Below are 19,279 nucleotides of genomic sequence, written 5' to 3' on the forward strand. Positions count from 1 at the left end.
ACCCGAAAAGCTCTGGCACCCACCATGAGGATATACCACCCCTGTCCCAGGCACTATACTGTGCTGTTGTGTTGTGTGCTGAGAGGCCTAATTACTGATGTAACATCCGTGTGTGACCACAGACAGAGCCTCTATGCTTGTGAGATGTGACCTTATGATGTGCGATGCTTAGAAACTACTATCAAGACTGAGACAACTTAGTGAGTCTTTGGAGAATGCCCCTGCATGCTGTGTAGTGGGTATTTCCCTGGTGCATATTGTACTAAATTCTGTTACAGTGGGAAAATGTCGTCTGACCTGATGATTTCCTGTCTACCTCATGTGCCTGCTTTGAATGGGTCCTATCAATGCACATAGGATTTGGCATTCTGTATGGTAGTCTGTATTTCTTATGGATGCTGGTAAGGTGTAATTTTATTGAAATTAGGCTTGGGGCTGCTGGATGGCTCATTCGGTTAAGGCACGACGCTGAGGTGCAGGGATGAGCCTCACGGCCTCGGGTCGAATTCGGACCGTGCCAGTGCCAACTGTGGCCGGTAGCTCCACAGGGAGACGCACGATTGGTGCCTGTGTTGCCCAGGGTACAGGAGGGTTCAGACAGACAGGGATCTGCGTTTCATTGCTCTCTAGCGACCCCCCTTGGGCGCTCGTATGACTGCATGTCAGAGCCACTTATGAAAGGTCTTCCTCCGGCATGAAAAAACAGCTTTTCTGTTCTGTTCCATTACAAAATATATATGCATACAAACTGAAATGTGGTAAATGTTAATTTTTCTCATCCAAGCAGAGTAAAATAATCTATTAATGTGTATAATCTATTAACTTGTTATTACATTATTAAAGGTGTGATTTTTTTTTAAAAAGCAAAGCATCAAGATTAAACATAACGTTTTTCAATTTATTTATTTATTTTTATTTATTTATTCGCACAAAGTAAGTGATAAAACAAAAGTATATAACACAAACATAGCAGGGATTGTGTAGGGTAAGAAACCCCTAGGGGCTTATAATAAAAACCTCCACTCTAGGACTTACAATTTATCCTAATACTATGGATTTTTTATTTTTTCATAATGAGATTAAAAAATAAAAAGAGGAAAAAAAACAAATTCATAGCAATAGGAATATTAATTTTAAAAAAGGTCTTGTCATGGTTCTGGCTCCATCACATGGGTGTTTGATGTAATTAAAACAGGAAGACATTTACTCAGACAAGCTCGCTCCTGTTAATGAAAGTACTGGCATATGGCATTAGAAAACTTCTGAGAATTCCTCTGCAAGCTGTGGCATGTGTACCTCTCTGGTGCTCCTTGTAACAAAACCTGTAACTGTGGAAAACGGTTGTCTGACCTGGTATGGTCCTGTCTACCTCGTGTACCTGCTTCAAATTTGTTCCTGTCAATATGTTAAAAAAATGCCCTGCCAAACCAGACATTTATATTCTGCAACAGTGAGATTTAAACGGAACATCCTGTGCCTTAAAGTACTGCAGTCTTTAATTTGTTCAACTGTCATTTGCACACCTCAACAGTTGTTTTCATGTTTTAAGCATTGCTGGATACATTGCTATGAACTGCTGTGTCTCACAAATTACCCAGATGATGTCTTAACAATCAAGAACAGTTTGTATATCGCTGGGATTATACATAGTCTATCATTGCCCTTTCATTGATTAATGTTACACTATGACCACATACTTCTAAAGAATAGTACTGTCAAAAATCATGTTAAAAAGCCAGCATGATCACTCTGACATCACTTGCAATAGATTTTTTGGAGACAATAGTGCTGTCATTTATACTCAATGATACCAAAAACAAGATGGACCCACTGCACTTTGCACACAAGGTTAGGCACGGCATTGATGATTCTTTACCTTTTCTCTTTTTTTTACATTGTAATTTACTTTCAGTTCAGTGAACTCTTGAGAATCTGTCAACTTTTGCCTTGAAACTCAACCTCTGGAGCACTTGCTGTATTGTCACATGGCCACCAGGTGGCAGAATGCATCTGCTTTGTGTTTACAGTATTCCAACAAACTCACAGATCTGATAGTTGTCAAAAAAATACTCCGATACTTTTGCCCATTTCCAGCTCCTGCCACGATATATAATGATTTTATTAAATTCCATTTAGCATGAGGATGGAGGTGCAATTTCAAAGAAATGCACTGGTCGACGCACTGACAAAGCTTATTGTTACTGTATACAGAGCACACACAGCACGCTGATGCACACTGCCTCAGAGTACATTAACACACAGCCTGCCAGGCCCCAGACCCACCCACCCACACACACACACACACACACACATATACACACACGTGCACATACATATACACACACACACACACACAAACACATACACACACACACACACACGCACATGCACAAAGAGATTTGAATGCCACACCTCCACAGCTGTTCTGCCATCACAAATTATCCAGACAATATTTTAACAAGGTCAGATTACTTGAAAGAATTTAGGAAACATTGGGTGGCATTGCTGTGGAATACAGCTTGTTTAATTTGTGTGAGTTAAGATAGCCAATATTGTTTCATGTAACTTGGCACAATTTTAATATTAATACTTTTAATGGCAGGCGTAGATTTGAAGTAATGACTTATAGATCGTGCTTTGTGTGTGTGTAACTTGGTAACTACAACCTCCCCAGACATTCCCATTTCACCCCCCTGCTCACTGACCTCCACTGGCTTCCTGTTATGGCTCGCATCAAATTTAAGACCTTGGTGCTTGCATACCAGACAGCTAAGGGGTCAGCACCAGGGTACATCCAGAGGATCATCAGAACCTACACACCAGCCAGACCTCTCCGTTCTGCCACCTCTGGACGCTTGGCACCTCCCCCTCTTCGCGTCTGTACTTCCCGCTCCCGTCTGCTGTCTGTCCTGGCCCCTCGCTGGTGGAATGACCTCCCCGTGGCGGTCAGAACAGCAGAGAATCTCACCACCTTCAAACGCAGACTGAAGACTCATCTCTTCAGGCTGCACCTCTCCCCACCCCTCCGTAGCCTATAGTTTAGCTCACTGTACCTAGTTAGGATAATATGATTACGTTAGTTTATTTGGCAGGATTGTTGTTTTTGTCTGATTAGGCAAATGTGATTCCAGTGCTAGTTTGTACTTGGTAGGATTATTGTTTGCTGAACAGATTACTCTACAGGGTTGGAGTCCTGATGGATGTGGTCACTTCTGGCACTACGATCCTTACTTCACTCTAGTGTTTCCTTTGCACCTCTACATCGTGAACCAATGCACTTGTTGTACGTCGCTCTGGATAAGAGCGTCTGCTAAATGCCTGTAATGTAATGTAATGTAACTGCATTGGGCTGCTCCATGTTGTCAGAAAGTGCTGAATGTAGTGCTGTAAATCAGCCTTTTATGTAGTGCTGAAGGGATTACCAATCGTGTTGCAATGAAACTCACCTGGGCAATGTGGTTGGAAGTGATGAGACAGAATTGCAAACATGTTGACTTTAGTTCACAATCTGCATGTCTAGCAATAACAATTTGGACGTCTTAATATGAAGTGACAGTACTGTGAAAACTGAGTGTGCAATTCAGAATTTTGCACTTTGTATGTAGGTACAGCAATTTGTGTTTTGCACATTGAGTCAAAGCAATCATATCATACTGTAATGCATTTGTAATGTGTGACTGCAGTTACTAGAAATGCATCTGAAAAAATGAAAAAAAAACTGTAGGGTCTCAGGAACATCTCAGAGACTGGATGTCATGCAAACTACACTTCTTCCTTGACTTTGGGTTCGTGGTCTAATCCATTCAACTGATGTGCAGCAGATACAGGTTAAAACCTGCAGGAAAACGATTTATTTGAGAGGTAATATAAATACACCTGCTCAATAGACAAGTAGTGACTTTTCTAAATGTATTGAATTGTGGTTACACTACAATAACAGAAGCAACCACTCATCAGACACTACACAACTTTTCTTATAATTTATTAAATAATTTATTTCCACTACTGTAGATGAAAGTCATTGCTTCAACTGTGCAGATTATAACGCCATGCTGATCTGCTCATATTGAGCCCAAACATAATCCCATACAGAATATGAAATAAGTACTACTGTGTCACAGGAGTTAAATACATCACACAATAATAAATCATAACACCAACACATTTGATGTTTATTATAATTCAGGTTTAATCATTGAAGATTATTGAAAATACAGAAAATAAAAGCAACAGACCCAATAAATAAGGAAACTCAACCCATCATTGTTTACAGTAATAAAAGGAAATAAGTACACTGCAGTGACCATTCTGCATTCTCCCTATCAGCTGCATTTGCCCACAGAAATTTGCACATTGGAACTCTTATGAAAATGTATGAAAGCAACTGTAAAAACTAGTAAAATGCACATTTAAGTGGAGGAGTGCCACTGGCTTCTCTTATACAAAGTTGCAGATACAGGAGAGAGTTATTACTTCAAAAACATTTTACCCTGCAGTATTTTGCCATTATTACACTCAGTGTTATATTAATGTTTTAATAATCAAAAGTACATTAACACACCTTTAACATTTGAAATAACCTGAAGATGCTGAAAGATCATACTCTTATGTACAGGGTTTAAGCTGTACTGAGGTTAATATTGGGTACAGCTGAAATTGCACTGGTAAGGCATTGGTCAAGGAAGGTTGCAAGTGTGTCGACGTGTGTGTGTGTGTGATTGGGTGAGAGTGTGTTTGTGTGTGTGTATTTGTGAATGTTTGTGCATGCGTGCGTATGTTTGTGGGAGTGACTGTGGATGTGAGTATGTGTGTGTGTGCGTGTGCACGCATGTATGTGTGTATGTCTGTGTGTGTACATGTGTGTGAGTGCATGAGTATGTGTGTGTGTGCACGGGTGCGTGTGTGTGGGTAAGAGAATGTGTTTGTGTGTGTTTATACATTTGTGTGTGTGTGCGTGTGTGTGTGTGCGTCCGTTTGAGTGAATTACTGTGGATGGGAGTGTGTGTGTGTGCGATTGAGAATGAGTGTGTGTGTGTGTGTGTGCGTGAGAGTGCCTTTGTGAATGATTGTGTGTTTATACGCGTGTGTGTGTATGGGTATGAGAATGTTTTTTAGACGTGTATAATGTGTGTGCATGCATGTATGTGTGTCTGTGTGAGTGCGTATGTGTGAGTGCATGAGTGTGTGTGTGCACATGTGTGTGTATGGGCAAGAGAATGTGTGTGTGATTATACATGTGTGTGCATGCGTATGGGAATGAGAATGTGTGTGTGTTGACACGTGTTTGTGTCTCTGCACGCATGTATGTGTGTGTGCGTGAGTGCATGAGTTTGTGTGTGTGTGCGTGCGTGAGATTGCCTGAATGTGTGTGACTGTGGATGTGAGTGTATGTGTGAGAGAGAGCGGGTGTGTGTGTGTGAGTGTGCATACGGTTATGAGAGTGTGTACGTATGCATGCATGTGTGTGTGCGTGTGAGAGTGCACTGGTGAATGTGTGTGTTTTTGTGTGCAAGATATTGTGTGTAGGTGTGTGTGTGCATGTGTGTGATTGGGTGTGAGAGAGTGTGTATGTGTGTGTTAGTTCGTGAGTGTGTGTGCATGAGTGCGTGCATGCGTGGGTGTGTGAGTGTGTGTGCATGAGTGTACACCAGTGTGTGTATTTGTGAGTGTGTGTGAGTGTGAGAGAGAAAGGGTCTGTGTGAGAGTATGTGTGTGTGTGCTGGAGTGTAAGTGAGAGAGTGTGTGTGTGCGTATGTGTCTCTACTTTAGTGAGCAAAGGGATACTGAGGAGTCACACACTCTAAATCCAGCACAGACAGGTGTGTGTTGAGTGAAGTGTGTGTGTGTGTGTGTGGATGTGTGTGATTGGGCGTGAGAGAGTGTGTATGTGTGTGTAAGTTTGTGAGTGTGTGTGCATGAGTGTGTGCATGCGTGGGTGTATGAGTGCATGTGCATGAGCGTACACCAGTGTGTGTGAGAGTATGTGTGTGTGTGCTGGAGAGTAAGTGAGAGAGTGTGTGTGTGCGTGTGCGTATGTGTCTCTACTTTAGTGAGCAAAGGGATACTGAGGAGTCACAAACTCTAAATCTAGCACAGACAGGTGTGTGTTGAGTGGTGTGTATGTGTATATGAGTGTGTGTGTGTGCGTGTGTAGGTGTGGGTGCGTGTGCGTGTCTATGTGTATCTGAGTGTGTGTGTGTGATTGAGTGTGTGTGTATGTGTATATGACTGTATGTGGTGTGTGTGTGAGTGGGTATATGAGTGAGGTGTGTGTGTGTGTGTGCATGTATATATGAGTGTGTGTGTGCATGCGTGTGTGTAGGTGTGGGTGTGTCTATTTGTATCTGAGTATGTGTGTGTGTGTGTGTGTGTGTATATGAGTGTGTGTGGTGTGTGTGTATGTGTACATGAGTGTATGTGTGTGTGTGTGTGTGTGTATGCGAGTGTGTGTGTGTGTGTGAATGTGTATATGAGTGTGTGTTTGAGTGGATATATGAGTGTGGTGTGTGTGTGTGTGTGTGTATGTGTATATGAGTGGGTATATAAGTGTGTGTGTGTGTGTATGTGTATATGAGAGTGTGCGCGCACATGAGTGTGTGTGTCTCTACTCCAGTTGGCAGAGGGACACTGAGGAGGAGTCATACACTCCAAATCCAGCACAGAGGGGTGTGTGTGGAGTGAAGCGTGTGTGGAACGTGTACTGGAACATCAGTGTGTCAGAATCAAAGGCGTCGTAGAAGGACAGAGTGCCAGCCGGACGGTCCACAAACACTCCTACCCTGTACACACGCACTCCTCTACCATCATCATCATCACCATCATCATCATCATCACCAGCATCATCATCATCATCACCACCATCATCACCATCATCATCACCATCATCACCACCATCATCACCATCATCATCACCATCATCATCATCACCATCATCATCATCACCACCATCACCATCATCACCATCATCATCACTATCATCATCATCATCACCACACATTCCTGCTGCACGGGAGGATATGAGGTAAAGGTCTTTCATTTCGTCCTCATTGTGGCAGGCATAGAAATAGTGATTCGGAAAAGAGTCAGTGGGTAGAGAAGACCAGGGATTAAGGCACCTCAGACTCCAGGAGTTTATATTATCTCCAAACCTACAGTCAGAATCCTCTCCTTTCCTGCTGATTCCTTTATATGTCACTGCTATATCAACCCATCTCTCCCCCTGCTCAGGCAGAGTGAACTCAGCCTCCCAGTAACAGCGCTCACACACACTCTCTCTGCACATAACCTGCTCCCAGTGCTCAAATCTCTCTGGATGATCAGGATATGGCTGCTCTCTTCCCGGTGTGTGTGTCACCCTCCTGTTCCCCTCAGACAGAGACAGCGCTCTGTGCGCTGTGTTTGGATCCAGTGTGAGCTGACAGCCGTCTGCACACCAGAGACATTAATGAGATTAATTATCATTATTAATATTCACCTCATTATGTGTGTGAGAGAGAAAGGGCTGTCATAGTACCTCTGTGTGTGTGTTTGTGTACGTGTGCGTTTCTGATTGTGTGTTTATGTGTGTAAGAGAGAAATCTCTCTCACTCACACACACACACAGAGCAGAGTGTGTATCTATGGAAACTGTTCTGTGTCGATACACACTCACATTTCCAGAGTCCTGGTTTGGTCCTGTTCTCTCCTCCATGGTCCACACTGTAAGAACAGCAGAACAGAATTTTTAATTTTAACAATCCTTTATTTCCACTCTCAACACACCAATGACATCACATAAATAAAAACAAAGACACAATAAAACACAAAACCACGATCATATGAAAAACACACAAATCTGTCACAAAGGAAACTTATTCCATTCCCTCGCCCTATTCCATGTGCAAAAATAGCTCCCACCCCTCCACTGAACATTAAACACCCTTATAACACGCACACTCTGAAACACACTCAGGTTCTCCATTGCTTTGTAATACTGAAACTCCACCATCACTGTGTCCCTGACCAAACCCCTAACTCCAACAACCACATCTTGTCTGTCCCCTCCACCAATCATATTTTACTCAATTGTAGAAACAGCTATTCTCGCCTCAAAATTAAATTAATGAGCTGGCACTTATCTGTCTTTGTGTTTATTGGAAATCAAGGATAAAAATATTACTTGTAAATGTTTCCCCTAGTAATCAAAATAAACTTCCCAAAAAAGAAAAGATCGGCTGAAGTCTGGCACTCCCCGAAAAACAATGATTAACAGTTTCTCTCTCCATGCAGAATGGACAATGGTGGGATCCTGCCGGGTTCATCACAGAAATAAAACTATTTACTGCAATGATCCCGTGCAGCATCCTCCACTGTAGATCCCCCCCCAACCCCTTCTGTGTGTGTGTGTGTGTGTGCATCTGTATGTGTGTGTGTGAGGTGCAGTGTGTAAACCCTCTGTACTTACAGCAGTGTGAGTGTGTCCAGTTTAGCAGCAGACAGCGCTCTCACTCCTGAGTCTCCTGGGTGATTGTATCTCAGGTCCAGCTCTCTCAGGTGTGTGTGTGTGTGTGTGCGTGTGTGAGGTGCAGTGTGGAAACTCTCTGTACTTACAGCAGTGTGAGTGTGTCCAGTTTAGCAGCAGACAGCACTCTCACTCCTGAGTCTCCTGGGTGATTGTATCTCAGGTCCAGCTCTCTCAGGTGTGTGTGTGTGTGTGTGTGTGTGTGAGGCGCAGTGTGTAAACTCTCTGTACTTACAGCAGTGTGAGTGTGTCCAGTTTAGCAGCAGACAGCGCTCTCACTCCTGAGTCTCCTGGGTGATTGTAGCTGAGGTCCAGCTCTCTCAGGTGTGAGGGGTTTGAACACAGAGCTGAAGCCAGAGAATCACAGCCTCTCTGTGTGACTCTACAGCCTGACAGCCTGCAGAGAGAAGGACACACACACCTTACACACATTAATATAAACTAACAGGGCTGTGTGTGTCAAACACACAGCAGTGTGTTACACACCTTACACACATTAATATAAACTAACAGGGCTGTGTGTGTCAAACACACAGCAGTGTGTTACACACCTTACACACATTAATATAAACTAACAGGGCTGTGTGTGTCAAACACACAGCAGTGTGTCACACACCTTACACACATTAATATAAACTAACAGGGCTGGGTGTGTCAAACACACAGCAGTGTGTCACACACCTTACACACATTAATATAAACTAACAGGGCTGTGTGTGTCAAACACACAGCAGTGTGTTACACACCTTACACACATTAATATAAACTAACAGGGCTGTGTGTGTCAAACACACAGCAGTGTGTTACACACCTTACACACATTAATATAAACTAACAGGGCTGTGTGTGTCAAACACACAGCAGTGTGTTACACACCTTACACACATTAATATAAACTAACAGGGCTGTGTGTGTCAAACACACAGCAGTGTGTCACACACCTTACACACATTAATATAAACTAACAGGGCTGGGTGTGTCAAACACACAGCAGTGTGTCACACACCTTACACACATTAATATAAACTAACAGGGCTGTGTGTGTCAAACACACAGCAGTGTGTTACACACCATACACACATTAATATAAACTAACAGGGCTGTGTGTGTCAAACACATAGCGGTGTGTAAATATATATTAATTAAAATGGATGTGGAATGAGTCATTATCAAACGCATTTGAGTTTACACCCCACTAGTCTGACTAACAGGACCCAGACTGTGGGTATAAGCCTGCCATTGGCTGACTATTTAAATCAGAATTCACCTCCCCTTCCGCTATCTGCGTGTTACCGTTTTCATAGTCCCCGTCGCTACGTGAAACAACAACAACCTCCAAGCTAGCAACCTGCACGCTGAAAATGGCAAGTTTTGACTAAGATTCGGATCGTGCAATAAGGCAGGCCTGCTTGGTTCTTTCGGTGAATGGTTGTAAATACAAAGAATATGTTTAGAACATTTGCTGTCTGACGGACGTTCTTGAATGTTTGCCCACCGGTTATGGAAAAAGTTTCATATGCCAAGCTTGGCCTATCGTCTGCAGTGAGCTAGCAAGGGTAAACACAGAGACATGGCGTGAAAATGCCATGGTTTTGGTAGTGTCCCCCTTGGTCGCGATAATGGAGGACCAGGTGAAAACCCTGCAGTCAAGGGGGGTAGCTGCAGCGTACGCCGGGCAAGATCCAGACACGGACGAGAAAATAGTTGCTGGCCAGTACTCCATTACGACACTATTTTGCAAGGGCACCGTCACTGCATCCTGGGCTTAGCGCCGCCCAAGACGATTGTGATTGGTTTAAAGAAATACAAACAAGCCAGAGCGTTTTTCTCCTCTATAGCGGAATGATAATGGGTTGAGCCAGACCTTTCTCCAGCGCCGGCACAGCGCTGAAACAAAGTGTGGAGATGGGTCTGGCTATGCAAGACTAACACCCCACTACAGTTCAGGAAACAGGACTAATTCATTTTATACATTCATGTGTATAGAGTCTTATTCTTCCAAGAGGAAGAACAGGAATATGCTGTTTCAGTTCTGTGGAGTGTCTGTTTTCACATTAGAAACATTGACATCAGTGTTGTATTTAGTCACATTGTAGCCCTTATTTATTGAAGGGGTGTGTGTTTGTACTCACCCCAGTCTCTGCAGTTTACAGTGTGGATCCTCCAGTCCAGCAGAGAGTGCTGTCACTCCTGAATCCTGCAGCTCGTTGTCTCTGAGCTCCAGATCTCTCAGTTCTGAGTGAGGAGAACGCAGAACTGAGGCCAGAACATCACAGCAGCCCTCTGTGAGATTACACCATCCCAGCCTGTGGAGAGCACACACATACAAACACACACACACGCACATGCACACACACACACAAATTCACAGGTGTGACAATGTGTACCTTGGCAGGTGATATATATGCACCTACGCATTCCTGAGATGTACACACAAAAACAGGGAGGGGTGTGTAAATTAAGTTCATTACGTATTCTGACTAATTCACAAAAGTCTAAGGCAATTACTGGGCTCTATTCACCAATAAATATGATGAAACCACAAGGTTGGGAGTCTACTGCAAGGGATTCATTGCCTAACCCTTTTCATATGATGAACTTATCTGACTTGCAAACATTCACCTAATCTGCAAACACAAAAAAAAGCATTTTTGTGGTGCACTTTACCTCGCCTGACATGTTCTTTGGTCCATGAACATCTATACGTTTTAAAAACGTTCAATATTCATCACTATGAATAGATAAATATAATTATTAATGTACACGTGAACCCCATTAGCTGAATACACTACTGTTATCATAGTATTTCCTTCCTAATCTTCTAACCATCAAGTTATCAAACAATTTGTGGTTAACTAATACAGCGTTTTTGGCACTAATTTTAAAAGTTTCACAAAGGTAAAATGAAACCGCATTCAATTCGCTTGTTAAGCCGTGACGTATGGACCTTCCGATAATACTGTTTCCAGGTCCAAGCCTCTACTGCAGTGGTTCTCAACTTGGGCCAGAAAGGGCCGGTGTGGGTGCAGGCTTTTGTTCCAACCAAGCAGTTACACACCGGATTCTACTAAGGACCTTGATTAATAGAATCAGGTGTGTAACTGCTTGGTTGGAACAAAAGCCTGCACCCACACCGGCCCTTTCTGGCCCGAGTTGAGAACCACTGCTCTACTGCGTTGGCTGAGGCTCTCGTCTTTTCAACATGTCGCAGTGCTGTGTCCCTTGTTGTTTGAATAGATCCGAGTCCAAAAAAACAATTCAATTGTCATTCTACTGCTTTCCTTGCGATGAGAAAGAGAAGAGGAAATGGCTGCAGTTGATAATTAAGTTCTTAAACGAATGAAGAAAAACAAAGTTTGGCGCCAGTGGGTGCTAACGTTAGCTAGCTGTTCACATCCTACCTGTCCTTATCAGTTCTCATTATTAGTGCACAACCTGCCTACATTACAGTTTATCATTACTGTACACCTGCTACCATATATTCTTACCACTGTGTTATATGTAAGGAATAAACCGCGACGGGCTGTCCCGTTATTGGAAAATAATGGTCGTTTTACTATTTGTACCGTTGTTAAGCAAAAACTGGTGGTTAATTCTATGAAACCAATGATTCTAACAAGAAAAAATAGTTCCTTCTTGTTTAATACCATACAATTAGCACAATGCGAAACCATAACTCAATCAAATTAATCTCCCTAGCTCTGTCTTGCTTTTTAAATGGCATGGTCGCGCAGTGTAGACATAACGTCTTTCTAAGACCCTCTGAAACGGGTTTTGAATGCCAGTTAGCTTTATGATAGGTTCGCCGTCACTTGTCACCTACCCAATATTAAAATTCTTGGTTTTAGGTCAGAATGGTCTCACAGCATGCTTGTTATGCCAGTTAGCTAGCTAGCTAACCATTTCATTGTATTCAAAACAGCGGTTAATATAAGGGGGTTTCTTCAACTAGGAGCACTTTTGTCCTTGTGAACTTATAAAAAAAAAACTTGTTCAAATCACACTTACCACAGTCTCATAAGTTTACCTAATTTGTCTAGTTTTAAGGTCCAAGAGAGGACGCACTGCCATCACAAGATAATTTGGTCATTTTTGACATATTTTCTGACCCGTAATGAACAAATGTCATTTCCACCACAACTAAATATATGACTATTATTTAAAAATAGTATGACATATGTCACCCCATAATAATATATGACTATTTTCATAACTAGTTTTGCCAGTTGATACCTTTTTACAATTATTATACATTTGCGAATTAAATTTATTAAATGTCACAAGGGCCAAATGGCTTAACGTACATCCACCACAATCTGAAATATAATGTTGGCTTGGGTAGATACTGTTTTGAAATAAATAGATGTTATTATTGCATTAAGTAGAGTATGATCTCCAAAATTGTGGAGAAATGTTTAATGTATGGTTGTAACTTTTTGAATATTTTCCAAAAATGTGTGCGGTGATGGAAATGACAGGGTGCTGTGGAAATGACATTGTGTTGCGGAAATGACAATTAATGAACACGGATGTAGAAAATATTCAATTGAAAACAGTAGAAACATTTATTTGAAACATTTTTGTTGAACTGTCGTGAGACAAAACTGCTTTTACAATGCAAAATAATGGTCTGCAGCTGAGATGGCACATGAACATCCAGTGCCTCAATGTCATCTGGCCCAACATAGAAAAGCTCTATGGTGGACTTTTGCTGCTGAAGCTCCTCAAAGAGCACTCGAGCATTTGGAATGTCCTTCCCTCTAGCTATCAGGTCATCAGCTCTTCTTTTTACCACTGCCCCTATCCCATCAGCAGGGCCTTTTCCATGGCCAGCCTCCAGAAAGTTCCAAGTCACTTTCTTCCAGCCCATTTGATATGGCATGTTGGTTAAGAGGTAGAAATTTTTTTTGGATCGGTACTGTGTCGTCGGCCCATCACTGACAAAGTGCAGTACTGAAGCAGTGGGATGTTGATTCTTCAGGTAAGTGAGAACCTTTGATAGATGAGCCCAAATAGCTGAGGGGTCATGGCGAAAAGAGGAGCTGATAGAGCAGACTGAAATGACACCCCTTTTGGTATAGGCCACACCAGCGTGAAGCGAGGCCTGTTGGTGTGAATCCCCAAAATGAACCGCTTGGATTTCACTGCTGTATTTGCAGAGAAAGTTCTCTGCAAAGTCAATATGCAGGACAATCTCATCTTCACTGACATTTTCTTTAAGACCACGAAGAGCAGCGTACTGGTGTCTGATGTTGTAGACATGCTTCCCCAGCCTTTCTTTTAGTCCTGTTGAAAAGTCTTCCAGCAAGGTATGGAGAGTACCATCAATCTTCTCCTTAACTGTCAAGTGGGCTATGAATTTTTCTTTTGTACCATCCTTCTTGTTCTTCTCTCTCTCTTCAGCTTTTCCCTTCCATTCATACCAAGATGTTTGGGCACCTGGGTCAAAGGTTGAGGTTTCCAGCTCTTTAGCTACACAAACGGGACATTCCCTGTACATACATTCTTTGGTGTAGTTATCACAACACAAAGAGACAATCAAATCTTCAATTTTGCTGCTCTTGATAACTTTGTGATATAGCAGCTTGTCTGCCATAAACTGGAGATTGGCATGTGTCTTGCAGAGGCATGTGTCTCTGTCCTTAACTGTGGGCTTCACAATCCAAAAAGGACGTCTCTTGCAGAATTCACTGTATGAAATCCTAATCTCAGGATACTGCTTCCTAAACTTCTCATTAAGTTTGTCCAGGGGCTCATTTAGGAATCGTTATTGCCTTTTCATCTTGCTTTTTGTTACAGTCTCCTTTTTTCCAGTTGTTGCTGTGCTGTTCTCATCTTGTTCTAAGAATTGTTTGATTTTTTAATCTGTGGCTGTGCTGATACTGTTCTTTTGCTTCCTCCTAGTGTACTGAAGTTCTGTTGACCTTTTTTCATTATTTCTCATTCTTCCCAGTGAAAATCCAAATTCTGTTTGTGCCATTTTGAGTAGTCGATACTTTTTAAGGATTTTTCCTGCTATTATCTTTGAAATCAGTTGTTGGTCTCTTTCTGACTGGAGAGTTTGATATCTTTCTCTCAGCTCTGAAATCAGTACATTATGGAACACTAAGGTTCTTCTTAGAGTGTTTTGTGTTGTTGCCATTTGGCGTTTTGATTTAGTATTTGGGGAGTCAGCCTTTTTAAGTTCTTTTACCAACCGATCATATCGTTTACGGTACTTCTGCACCTTCCGCAAAGCACTTTCAAGCTTGACATTGCTTTGATACAGAGACATATATACTTTTGAACGGTTTCTTAAAACCCTTTTCCTTCCCCTCTGTTTTTCTGTTTGTGGTCGGGCAGAAGGTGGTGTGGCAGTTAAGTCAACAACCTGTTCTGGCTGCAAGGCATCTGGAGAGTGTGGTGGTGTGGTGGTAGAAAGGTAGACCTGCATCGAAAGTGCTTTTTGATTTTCTCACATCTATTTTTTTGGTTAATTCTCCACTGTCTCCTTTTTTTTCTTTGTTCTCGCTTTGGCACATCTGATATTGCCTTCACTACCTCTTTCTTTTTTCCTCAGGTATCTCTCCCTGTCTCTTTTTAGCCGCTCTTGATATTTCACTGGATCAGCTTTTATTTTGTCCCTATAGGCCTGAGACCTTTCAGCTATTGTTTTACGTGGCATCTTAAAAACAGACAAAAAATTCATTTTAATTAATATATAAACATAGTATTACACATATCTATTTTTACAATCCATGTGTGCCCTATCAACATAGATAGCTTGGGTTTATGTGTTAACACAATGCCTTTCTCATTTCCACCACAGAAACACAATCCTTTACAAAGATATGGATGAAAATGCGTCCCGTAGACATGACTTAAATACGGAACGCCCATCTACTGTCATAATAAGGGAGGATTCAGTATTTTTCCGGATTGTTGACATTCCTAAATGAAGCCAGTAACTAGAACTGTGATTCATCGTTGATATCAATTGTGAAATCGGACACTGAAAAGGGGAGGGGAGGTAACAACAATTGAAAACCGAAATAATAATGTAGCTGTTTTAACTGCTTTAGAATGCTGGATTTTGTAGAGCATTGATTTTATTGGAGTTGAAAGAATTCAGACCCTTTTTGACCCCTCAATGGTGCCTCACTAAAGAAGTGATCGTGAAAAGGTACATAGGCTCGGGATCTGAAGGAGCGTTAGGACCTTTTCACTGTCTCTGGTTTGGACCCGGAAATGGTCAATACGTCACGAGTGACGTCAGACTTAAAAAGTGGATACAAATTGCGAATTCTAATTTAGTGTGACGGTAACCTTGACGATACTGTTTAAAATGTGGCCGTTAGGAGGGTGGGTTGGTTACCATAGCGATGACAGCTCGCTCTGAGCCGTTTTCTGTTACCTTAGCTAGTTATTCTTTGAAAATAAATATAGAACTACAGTTACATAAAACAATTATATGATAATGACTATTAACACTTTGCAAATATCATTCTACCTTTTCAGACCGTTCGCTTATGTTTTCCAACGTTCGCTTCGAACACAAAGCTAACGGAAAAAAAGTTTGAAATAGTTTGCAAACGTTCGCCTTGTTCATTGAACTTGAACGGACCTTTGGCAAATATTCTTTTATCATTTTCTTCAAACAACATGACCCTCAAGTTGACAATTGTTGCAGTTGTTGTAAATTTAGCTTTGGCTTTGACTCACAGGCAGGCGTTAGCTAGCTAGCAGCCCAACCTACCTTAACGTTACTTCATGAACAATCCTAGCTAGTGGAGCCAGTGAAGAACTAAGCAGCGTACTATCACAGACAACTTAAATATATACACCAGTATATAAAATAACACGAAAGTTTTATCTAAGCAGTCATGATATCATTGGTCAGACCTGCGATATTGTACCTGAAGCTGTGCCGGACCCGTGTACGAGCTGTGCTACTCTTCAGTTCATCTGGCACGTTCTACCAGCAATGCAACTGCGGCATGATCGTGTTCAACTGGAATTACACTGCAGCGCCATCTAGTGGCTGCATGAGAACACCACAACTGATTATTGCCACTAACTTTTACTGCTGGTAGAAACTTAATTTTTGAAAACGTGGCGTCTTTCGAAAATTCCACACATTGCACCTATTTTCTGCATGTCCTTGCCCTATAATCCATCCATTCATTTTTTTCTCGCGCGCTTTTGCGAATATAAAATGCTAATTATTGTGCTGCATTTAATTATTATTGTAACAATGATAATAATAATGATAATAAAAGTCTGATGTATTAAGTCTTTTTTTTTTTCTTTTAAAACCCCGTACCAAATGTTTGGTAGACCTTTTGGAGTAATATAAACTGCACAAAAAATTTAATAAGTGGGGGTATTTGAAAATTATTTGAAAACTTTCTTGAGGAGTGAGGAGTCTCCTTGTTTCTTACTGTATAATGACCATTATGCCCTCTACCCTCTGCCTAGCAAGAGAAGTAAAGTGATCCCGAAGAACTATGTTTAGAGAAATTAAGCCCCCACTTTTTTTTTTTTTTTTTTTAGCTTTTATTAAACATTTGTCACTTGCATTGTCCCAATTAAGCTGGTTAAATATGAAATCTGTAAAACTCCACATTTGATTTGTACTCCACAACTGTAAATATTTCTCCATATTTGATTTTTATGCTTTTTTTGTTTGTTTTGTTTCTTGTTTTCTTTCTGTGGTTACACATGACCCATCTTGCTTTAGGCTTGCTCCTGTGGGGGTTTAGGCCAGGGTTGTCTGTGAAGCGTATTGTGACAATTGCTGTGAAATATGCTATAAAAAATAAAATTTGATTGATTGATTGATGTTCTAGGAATTCTGAACACGAGCGCTGATCTGCTGTCAAGGGGAAACCCACTGAATGGGGAATGGTGTCTCAATCCCCAGACTCTGGAAATGTTACTGCAGTGATTATCCCTCTCCTTTATGTACAGCCATGCACACTCCCGCTACGCATGGACCTCCTGTCTCAGGTGAACAGGGAAATACACCACCCCTGCCCCGAGCGAGTAGCTCTATGAGCTTGGCCCATGAGAGGCATAACCTCAACGCATTAGGGCTTCCCCCTCACGTGGCTGCAACCATCCAGAGCATGAGAGCGCCCTCTGCCAGGCCACTTCATGACAATAAGTGTCAGGTGTTTTAAAGATGGTGTGCCTCTTGTCAGTCAGTGCCTTACCAGTGCTCTGTTACAAATAAAGAGAAATCCTTTACTATCTTTAAGGTCGACCTGGCAGCTCTCACTGCTTGTCATGTTGGGTTCAGAGACCATGCAGTGGGGCAGCACCCCCTCATTCACAGGTTCATGAAGGGCGCTTACTATTCTCTGCCTGTTGCTAAAAAGCTAATTTCCCCTTGGGATTTATCACTGGAGCTGGAGGCTCTCTCTTTAAGGCCGTTTGAGCCTATAAATGAGGGGGGGGGGGGGGGATTCTGTCAGCTTCTCACAAGGTATGGATGCGAGTTTCCAATTCAGCAAGCTTCTTCATCATTCTAACATTTAATCTACACTTATTACGGGTCAAGTTACCGCTAACCACTAACAGGGACGGAATGATTAAACATACCACACACTCAGCAGGAGAGGATGAAGAGGAAGGAGGGACAGAGTGAAGATTGAGAGAGACAGGAGAGACAGAAGCTGTTGAGGTTGATTGCAGGCAGTTAGCTCATGGATGAACTAGAAGGCAGAGAGAACGTGAAACTCCTTATTGCTGATTAGAATCCAGAGGGTTCTTTCTGAGGTTGAAGCAGAAAAAACTGAAAACGTTCAGCAGCAGTACAGTGTCTTATTCAAACAGCAAACAGGAAACTGCCAAAATGACTGAACCCGTGCAGTTAGTTTTAGAAATGAACCTGATCTACTTTCTGTCCTGACTGATTGAGCTCTGATCCACACACACTCTGTTCCCCACGAACGTCAGCCCTCCATGTTCCAATAGATCATTCTGTCATCCGGAGTACCTCTCAGATTTAAAATTGCTGTCTCTCCAGACAGCGTTGCTGCTCGCACTAGCCTCAGCTAAGTGAGTCAGTGACCTCCACGTGCTCTCAGTGCATCTCTCATGCACAATATTCTCCCCTAATATGGATTGGGTTTTTCTTAAGCGCAATCCAGGCTTTATGCCTAAAAGCTTCCCTGCTTTCACATGTGAGATGTTGGAGCTTGCTGCTTTTCACCCACCATCTTTCTCTGAAGAGGAGCATATGCTGTGTCCTGTGTGTGTTCTCCACACGTATATGGCAAAGACTAAGGCTTTTAGAAAGAGCTCTTAGTCACCTGGGCCCCTGCCTGCAAAGGGAAAGCATCTCTAAGCAAAGGCTGTCCCATTGGCTTGTGGAAGCTATTGTTATGGCATATGATCCAAAGAGGATAACGCCCCCCTTGGGCCTGAGGGCTCATTCTACGAGGAGCATGGCTGCATCGTGGGCCCTATTCCATGGGGTCTCCTTGCAGGAAATTTATTCAGCTGCAGGCTGGGTTTTGCTAGGTTCTAGCACCTGAACGTCACCAGGTGGCCGGTAGCCCACTCAGTTCTGGGGGTGAGCTCTGTGTGAGGCACACACATCTCCCCTCATCTGCTATGGGTTTCAGTACTTCACATTGTTCCTGGGTCCTGGCTATAGCTTTGGGCGGTGGAATGTCTTCAGTACTTCCCTACATGGGATGTGCCAGACACCACCCTCCCCTCAGGGGAGGAGGCATCCCTTGCTGGCCTGACAGCATCTCAGCTGTGAGCATAAGGCATTCTGGGAGCTGTCTA

The 19,279-nt window shown here is 42.4% G+C and overlaps 2 protein-coding genes across 2 annotated transcripts in view; both read right to left on the reverse strand.

The window, feature by feature from the left end:
* The window catches only part of LOC118209722, a 411,967-nt gene that overhangs the window by 145,377 nt on the left and 247,311 nt on the right, over positions 1 to 19,279 (reverse strand). The window lies entirely within an intron of this gene.
* Positions 1 to 19,279, reverse strand: part of LOC118209894 (NACHT, LRR and PYD domains-containing protein 3-like) — a 178,251-nt gene that overhangs the window by 6,012 nt on the left and 152,960 nt on the right. The window contains exons 8-12 of the mRNA XM_035385619.1: positions 10,633 to 10,806; positions 8,736 to 8,897; positions 8,250 to 8,258; positions 7,652 to 7,698; positions 7,208 to 7,425 (exon numbers count right to left, since the gene is read on the reverse strand). Of these exons, the coding sequence (XP_035241510.1) occupies positions 7,208 to 7,425; positions 7,652 to 7,698; positions 8,250 to 8,258; positions 8,736 to 8,897; positions 10,633 to 10,806 (610 nt within the window). The remainder of the gene's footprint in view (positions 1 to 7,207; positions 7,426 to 7,651; positions 7,699 to 8,249; positions 8,259 to 8,735; positions 8,898 to 10,632; positions 10,807 to 19,279) is intronic.

Source organism: Anguilla anguilla, chromosome 12, assembly GCF_013347855.1.
Source record: "Anguilla anguilla isolate fAngAng1 chromosome 12, fAngAng1.pri, whole genome shotgun sequence".
Classification (NCBI taxonomy): Eukaryota; Metazoa; Chordata; class Actinopteri; order Anguilliformes; family Anguillidae; genus Anguilla; species Anguilla anguilla.